Source organism: Pollachius pollachius, assembly GCF_949987615.1.
Source record: "Pollachius pollachius genome assembly, chromosome: 20".
NCBI classification, from domain to species: domain Eukaryota; kingdom Metazoa; phylum Chordata; class Actinopteri; order Gadiformes; family Gadidae; genus Pollachius; species Pollachius pollachius.
The window spans coordinates 3,427,584-3,436,293 of record NC_136953.1 but is presented as its reverse complement, the minus strand read 5'-3'; the positions used below and the strand labels follow the sequence as shown (position 1 = coordinate 3,436,293).

Below are 8,710 nucleotides of genomic sequence, written 5' to 3'. Positions count from 1 at the left end.
GGATAGACCCCATGTGTGGTCACTAGAGATTTCTCCAGATATTTGATGGTGCATTTGTTCGAAAAGCGTACATTCTGAAAGGCCACGAGTACACAGATTGTCTAATGATTCGTAGCTGCGGGGGAACTGCTGCCCTAAACACACCCATAAACCCTTAGGTTGCCATGTTGGATAAAAAAAAGCCTTTCCATCTGTCAATATTTCCCACCCGTTGGAAAGACTGTGTCAAGCTGTAACTAGAGGGGCGAGTATGTTACAATGGGCAGAAAGGCTGGAAAAACCAGGGCTGGGTAGATGGGGTTGGGTTGCCAGGTTGAGGCACACGTGGCAAAAGTTGAAGTCTGTGTATATATGTGTGTGTGTGTGTGTGTGTGTGTGCGTCTTTGTGCATGTGCGGGTGGTGTTTGCGGAAGCGTTCACTCCTACACCTTCAACTGCGCTAAACACCTCGGTCAGGGCATGGGCTGTAAAAAAAACATTCGCCCTCTACAAGAGGAAGCTTGTTCCTGTTAAACAGTCCCTTGTGTCACACACGCGCACACACTCACCGACAGTCACTCTGTAAACACACACACACACACACGGAAACATACCGAATTCTATGGCCTGCCTTGTGAGAGTTCACTGTGTTTGAGTTTGTGTGTGTGTCAGTGTGTCTGTGAGTGTGTGTGTGTTAGGGTTGGCTGTTGTTTCGTTCCTGAAATACCACGGCAAGGAACTGTTATAAATTGAATTTGAGGATGGAAACGAATGAAAGGGGACATGTGTCCCACACACACACACACACACGCACGCACGCATGCACGCACGCACACACACACACACACACACACACACACACCCACACACACACACACACACACACACACACACACACACACATACACACTCAAACCTCACTCAACTCTTTTGTATGTCATATTTGCATGTCAGGTGGTCTTGGGAGGGTGGCTTAACAGAGCTCACAGTGGAGTTGGGGGTCTCTGGAGGCTCAGGAAACTAGCTGGCAAAAAGGCTATTTCCAGTGCTATTCTAAAATGCTGTTGGTATGCGAATGTATGCACAACTCTATTGATCACTCGCTCGCCTCGTTATTTGGCCTTATAAAAAACTCCTTCCACGAGGAAAAGGATAAATGCAATATAAAAACAATTTATGTTGTTTTGTAAGCAACTCATACAGTAAGAGTCATTGTTTTCGTGTGATGGAAACAGAAATACCCACAGGAAGATTCTCTGGTTGTACCAAGCCGGGGCTTTACCTTAACATCCACCACCATGGACAATGAACTCTCTCTCTCTCTCACAGCATTTCTGTTGTCCCACGCCCCGATAATCAGAGTACTTCCTCCGTCCTCTGAGCGTCACACGGCTGGGTTGACTGTGTGTTCGTCCCTAAGGAATCACTGTGTGTTGGTCCCTAAGGGGCACTAAGGGGACCCTTAGGGCAGGGTCCCCTTAGTGCAGGGTCAACACTAGGCCTCTCTCTGGTCCTCTTGGTTAAGGGTCAACACTAGGCCTCTCTCTGGTCCCCTTAGTTAAGGGTCAACACTAGGCCTCTCTCTGGTCCTCTTAGTTAAGGGTCAACACTAGGCCTCTCTCTGGTCCCCTTAGTTAAGGGTCAACACTAGGCCTCGCTCTCTTGGTCCCCTTAGTGCAGGCTCTCTCTGGGTTCCCTTAGTTAAGGGTCCACACTAGGCCTCTCTCTGGTCCTCTTATTTAAGGGTCCACACTAGGCCTCTCTCTGGTCCTCTTAGTGCAGGCTCTCTCTGGTCCCCTTAGTTAAGGGTCCACACTAGGCCTCCCTCTGGTCCTCTTAGTTAAGGGTCAACACAAGGCCTCTCTCCGGTCCTCTTAGTTAAGGGTCAACACAAGGCCTCTCTCTGGTCCCCTTAGTGCAGGCTCTCTCTGGTCCCCTTAGTTAAGGGTCCACACTAGGCCTCTCTCTGGTCCCCTTAGTGCAGGCTCTCTCTGGTCCCCTTATTTAAGGGTCCACACTAGGCCTTGCTCTTGTCCCCTTAGTGCAGGCTCTCTCTGGTCCCCTTAGTTAAGGGTCCACACTAGGCCTCTCTCTGGTCCCCTTAGTGCAGGCTCTCTCTGGTCCCCTTATTTAAGGGTCCACACTAGGCCTTGCTCTTGTCCCCTTAGTGCAGGCTCTCTCTGGTCCCCTTAGTTAAGGGTCCACATTAGGCCTCTCTCTGATCCCCTTAGTTAAGGGTCCACACTAGGCCTCTCTCTGGTCCCCTTAGTGCTGGCTCTCTCTGGTCCCCTTAGTTAAGGGTCCACACTAGGCCTCTCTCTGGTCCCCTTAGTGCAGGCTCTCTCTGGTCCCCTTATTTAACGGTCCACATTAGGCCTCGCTCTGGTCCCCTTAGTGCAGGCTCTCTCTGGTCCACTTATTTAAGGGTCCACACTAGGCCTCTCTCTGGTCCCCTTATTTAACGGTCCACATTAGGCCTCGCTCTGGTCCCCTTAGTGCAGGCTCTCTCTGGTCCACTTATTTAAGGGTCCACACTAGGCCTCTCTCTGGTCCCCTTATTTAAGGGTCCACACTAGGCCTCTCTCTGGTCCCCTTAGTGCAGGCTCTCTCTGGTTCCCTTATTTAAGGGTCCACATTAGGCCTCTCTCTGGTCCCCTTATTTAAGGGTCCACATTAGGCCTCTGTCGGTGGCTCCCTCTCTGGGTCCACTCCAGGGACAAGGACAGCCTTTGTCTCCAAAACACACACTATGTGTTCTAGCTGAATAAGGCCATGTAGGAAAGGGTGTATGTGTCTGTCTGCCCGTGTGGCTGTCGCTCTGTGGCCGTTGGCCGGGGAGAGAACGCTTATCTGACATTTTTGTCATTTGTTGAATTTCAATGTGGATTGACAAAGTGATTTTGGCGAAGCATTTGGAAACCTACCTTGTTTTCGAGCGAAGGCTGAAAAGGCTGCAACTAGAAATGTTCACTGATAAGTTAAAAAATACCCTTTTACGCAAGGGGAGCTCCGGTGAGCTTGCCTATTGGCAGACTATAGACATTGGGGATAAATCTCTTAACTGGGTGGTTGCTAGTTCGATCCCCGGCGGCCCCTGTCGAGGTGTCCCTCAGCAAGACGCCGCACACTGAATGCTCCCGACGAGCTGTCTGTCGTCCTGCGTGGTTGACTTTAATTTGACTTGACTTGGTTTTAAGTCCTCCTGTAGATCCTAAACTGTATTCATGCACTACACACCTACACACGTACACACATGTACACACCTACACACTCCGCCCAGACAGTGGACGCCTCGCTCTGTGCTGTGAGAGGACGTTTGAGTCTGTGTGGGACATTTAAAGATCCGCCCCTCCTTATCTATTAGATGTTCTGCTCTCATTCTGTCATCCCCGCGCTGATGTCAGTGATTACTGTTTCACCACGCCCGGCACACACACACAAACACGCACACACGATCACAAACTTTGTGTGTGTGTATGTGCACATTTCGACTTGCCCTAACACTTTCCCCTCCTTGGTATGCGGCCCATCGTACAACATCTGCTTTAATCAGATAATAGGTCATCCAGACAGCTCTTGATAAGACATGCGGCCCGCAGATACTCTGTACACACTCCAAGCATTACCGCACACACACACACACATTCAAAAACGCACACATGCGACTAATAACCTGCTATTTAAATATCCTCCACCCCACTTAGGACTGATATCGATGCGTTGGTCTTTGCCGTGAAACTGACATCATGGGGTCTGGGGATGGTTTTGATCTTGCTGTGTCGTTTGCGTATGGATCTGAGGAGAAGTTTGTGGACCTTTCGTAGGGGAAGGGGAAGACTTCAGTTCGTTATCAACGTTTGCTGTCGGTGAGAGCAGGGTGTTTCCCGAATGGTTTGTTTTTCCCGGTGCTTGAAGGCAGCTTTTCAGCGACCAACAGTTTTCAGGGAGGGGTGGGACCGACTGAAAAGAAATACGTTTATTTTTTATATGAAGTTTTATCCGCGATCACATAAACAGAGCGAACGCGAGATAGAGAGAGAGCGAGAGAGAACGACAGAGAGAGAAGGGGGGGGGGGGGGTGAGGGGGGGGGGGGGGGGGCGAGCCAAGCAGAGGGAGAAGAGGGGTCGACCTACAGAGAGAGGGGAGGAGGAAGAAGTCAGAAGAGGAAAGAGGAGGAGAAAAAGGACCCGAGAAAAGTTTCAATCTAAGTGAGACACGGACCCACAGTCGCCGGTTCCTTCGCCGGCGGACCTTTCGAAACGGGAAAAAACATCTTTATACACTTCTGGGAGAGAAGAACATAGTCACAGTGTAACGGTGTACAGTTGAAGCTGTGGCGAGGGGAGGCTCGTTTCTTTATCTGTATATTCTACTTGATCCTCGCCAGCTGCGGAGCGCACACTGCGGGGTTCACTGTCCGTACTGTAGATGCGTGTGACTCCACGATGCGGAGCGATCCTATTCTGTTCGCCTCCAGCAGAGGTGAGTTGGTGGACCGAAGTCAACATGCATGTACCGTTTAGTTGCTTATATCTCTCTCGGTCTCTCTCTCTAGATCGACCACTCTCTCTAGTTCTCGCTCTCGCTCTCGATTCGATTTCAAATCGTTTCTTGTAATTTTTTTTTGCATCTGTTTCTCTGCACACGTAGACTTCCACAGTACGCGTCTCCAACCCTTTAACGTGCGACAAATACAGAAGTTAAAACTTTGACTTGAACCTATGTGGGTCATCAGATTGTGCAGAACTTTCCCCCTCTAGATAAAACGAGCAGTAACGTCAAAGTATTCGTTTTATAATTTAGTGGCTATTCCCCTTTATGATAAACCTTTGCAAAGTCATTCAATGAGCAATCCGGTCGGTCACGAGTGGGAGAGGGGGAGAGAGGGGATGGAAGAGACGGTGAAGAGGAGGGAGGGAGACTGGAAACACTGCTCTCGACCGCTGGCTCCTGATAGCGTCATTAGGGTTTCGGTTGGGGTTGTCCACGGAATTATGCGTTGGGACTAGCTGGCTACTTGACTCCCTCTCTCCCCCTCCCCTCCCATTCTCTCCGCCCCCCCCCCCCCCCCCCCCCCCCCCCCCCCCCCCCCGCCCCCCCTCCCACACACACACACACACACACACACACGCACATACACACACCCTTCTCCCTCAATGTACACACTAACAATGAATAGAATCAGATTAATAAAACCTGCTGCTTTTTACAATGTATGCAATCTACTTTATTTGGAAGCACATAGCTCTTCCATCTCTCTATATATAAATACATTACATATTTATTACAAACTGCCGCCAGTTCACTTTTGGTAAACTGGCGGCAGTGGAGGCCCCCCTCTGGACGGCCTCCACCAACCCACCCAGCCCCACAGACAGAGCCTCCACCAAGCCAGCCTCACAGACAGAGCCTCCACCCAGCCAGCCCCACAGACAGAGCCTCCACCCACCCAGCCCCACAGACAGAGCCTCCACCCACCCAGCCCCACAGACAGAGCCTCCACCCAGCCAGCCCCACAGACAGAGCCTCCACCCTCCCAGCCAGCCCCACAGACAGAGCCTCCACCCAGCCAGCCCCACAGACAGAGCCTCCACCCTCCCAGCCAGCCCCACAGACAGAGCCTCCACCCACCCACCCAGCCCCACAGACAGAGCCTCCACCCACCCACCCAGCCCCACAGACAGAGCCTCCACACGGGCAGCTGTGCGGTGTCAGGTAGCATAGCAGTGCGGCGGCGCTTCACCCAAAGACTCGTGGCATTGGGTGTGCGTCTCCCCCGACAGACGGCCATTGTGTGGAGGACAGCGGTGGGAGACGGTTCGGGGGGGGGGGGGGGGGGGAGGGGGGGGTGTCCGGAGCCATGATGAAGCAGAGAGATTTAGAGAGTTAGTTCTCTCACAAGGTGCCGAGTGTAAGGTAGAGCCCCACTCCCCCACACAAAGTTCACCCAAAGGGTGGCAGTGCTAAAGGCTAATGTGGGCTAGTGCAGTCTGCCCCCCTGGGAGCCCAGTCGGGGTGGTGTGGTTTCAATGGGCTCGGTTTCACGTGGTCTCCCAGCGATGGAAGCTGAAAGTCTGCAAATCCTTGGTTTTGCTGACTATCGCCCTCTTTCTCTTTCTCTTTCTTTGTCTCTCTGTAACTCTCTGTCGGTTGCATAGCTCCTCGCCTCCTTGCTTAACTATGGAAGCGGACTATCTCTCATACACAATGACACACACAAACTCCCAAGCCAAATGTCTTTTTTAGTTTTTTTGTCAACACTCTGGTCATTCAACAAGGAGCCCCCCACACATTCTTCCTTCGTCCGGCTCCAGCCACCTTATCTGTGTGGAGCTAACAGAAGACATCATGAGAGACGAGACGGAGAAGGATTTTGTAATCTCTCCTCCCTCTCTCTCTCTCTCTCTCTCTCTCTCTCTCTCTCTCTCTCTCTCTCTCTCTCTCTGTCTTCCCTGCACAGTCCGCAGCGCTCTCTTCCGCTCGCTCTCCCCACAATTCACCCTCTTAGTTTCTTTCGGGCTACCAACACAATGCACTTTGTTAATTTCAAACTTGAAGAAAAGCTGTAAGGGAGAGGGAAAGAGAGAGGTTGATGAATTGGCATCTCGATCCAGGAAAAGCCCATGTATAGAGTTGCCCATGAGTGCATGCCCATCTGTACAGTTCTTTATTGGACTAATTATCACATAGCAAGCGTTCTGTGGAGCTGCAGTGGTCTGGGACCGATTTGCGGTGGTGTTGGGATGCACCCATGGTGGAGATGTTGGGAATATTTCTGGGCCTCTGTGCTCAGGCAGTCTTGGAGGTTTTTAATGGGCTTATGGTTCTAATTGGATAAGTGTTGTCCTCTGTCTGTCCTGGCAAGGCTTACATGGATCAACCCACTCCATACTGCCAGAAGAGGGGACTGGGTTGTTCTTGATCGTTAAAGCTAAGGTCTTGACTCGACCAATAAGAATCAGCCGTTACATTTATTGACAATGGGCAAAAGTGCCAATGATTTACTGATGGGGTGTGTTTTCATCTATGAACGGTGAAATCATTTTCCAAATTTCAATGAAATGAGCATCCGGCCATGTTTGTATGCGTTGGAATGCAAATATTCTTATCAGTATTCTGGGTGTAAATTCTTCAGCAGTCCGCCCTCGTTCAATCCGGCTCTATAATTTGATCCATCAAAGCACCGTGAGCCCCTTAGCTGCTTGAGGTGGGACTGGAATTAGCTTCCATGCATGTCCAACCAGTTAGACTTTTAGTAAATGGAAACACATTCTCAATCCATGGCCTCTCGATTTTCTGTGGTGGGGGAAAAACGTTGAAATGGAGTTTCAATGCTTGTTTGCACGCGTATACTATGTGTGTACATCAGCCTAATACCCACATCGGCAGATGTTCTGGGTGTGTCTGGTGGTTTCCATTGCTGCAAGGGTAGCGGTGGTGATGGTTGCTTTCAGGAGATGGCTGGATGGATAATAAAAGAGTCAATTGGTTCAGAGATGACTGTCAATCACGGAAAGGGGGAGGCTGAGCCGGTGGAGCAGTCAAAGTGGAACAGCCCAACTGATTACAAGACGAGGGATGAGATTTTCCCCTGGAGGGGAGTCTAGCCCTGGACCATGAACCTGTTTCTCACTCGTAGTAAATATGTTATGTGGGAACGTTTAAATATAAGTGGTATTGTATACCACCGAGGGGAAACTCCTTGGTTAATTTGACTGATGAACCACACCCAGGCCTTTCATTGGCTGTTTGCCTGCTCACCTTGTTTAAGCTTAGAGTAGTGTCAAGTCTAATGAGTTTTGATGGCGTTCGCACCGCCAAGAACGATGGGGAAACGGTGTGTTTATTGTTATCATGTGATGGATCACGTTTGTGTGCACTTGAGCAAAAGGTCTCTCAATGTGCAATTGGGATTCCAGGAAAAAACAATGAATTAAACCTTCAAATCTTTCAGTTCTTTTCTTGGTCTTACTACTGTTTATCCAGGCCTTACTCATAATGGAATATGTTGACTGATTCAGGGCCATCTGTCTTTTTTCTACCTTTTGTTGACCTTGTGTCTAGGAGTTGTGACGTTTTATCAAAAACAACAAAGGTGACACGCGTTAGACAACGCACGTGATCACACTCTGGATTCATAACTGTAGGGAGCAGGATACAAGGGCAGGTGGGTTTAACTCCAAGACAAGGACCCGGGTTCGATCCACCATGTCCTGCAAAGGGGCGCCTCCGGCTGAATGGATCTGTTGAAGCTAATGCCTTGCCAGATTGCCGTGTCGCAGAAGCCTTTTTGGTGGATGTGGAAATGTCTGCGTTGTGTTGTAAAACCAGCTGTACCTTACTCTCTGCCCTCCCCTCTGCCTGCACAGGGTACCGCAGCAGAGAGAAAACCCAGCACCCTAGCATAAAAACACATGTCGTTAGCCTCGTAGCATAATTGCCTCATATTTTACAATTTGGTCATATTGTGGCCAAATTGTGATACCCAACTACTCTCATAACATTGTCGATTCCCTGTGCCTCATTGGCTATATCCTAAGTCAATCATGGTGCTTTTACATTCCATAATCACTACCTGCCTAAGTCAGCTATTTGGTATTTCTGATGCTAAATACAAGATAAACCTTAAAATAGGACTTAGACATTAATGGATGAGGCTAATGATAGATACACACTTATACACACACTAGAACGCTTTGATTAAGACTCAAATAGGAGTTATGCTTGAAG

The 8,710-nt window shown here is 49.8% G+C and overlaps 1 protein-coding gene across 1 annotated transcript in view; it reads left to right on the top strand.

Moving 5' to 3' along the window:
- Nucleotides 1-4,183: 4,183 nt before the first annotated feature.
- The window catches only part of afap1 (actin filament associated protein 1), a 43,372-nt gene continuing 38,845 nt past the window's right edge, over nucleotides 4,184-8,710 (top strand). The window contains exon 1 of the mRNA XM_079758065.1: nucleotides 4,184-4,462. Within this exon, the coding sequence (XP_079614191.1) occupies nucleotides 4,426-4,462 (37 nt within the window). The 5' untranslated portion in view covers nucleotides 4,184-4,425. The remainder of the gene's footprint in view (nucleotides 4,463-8,710) is intronic.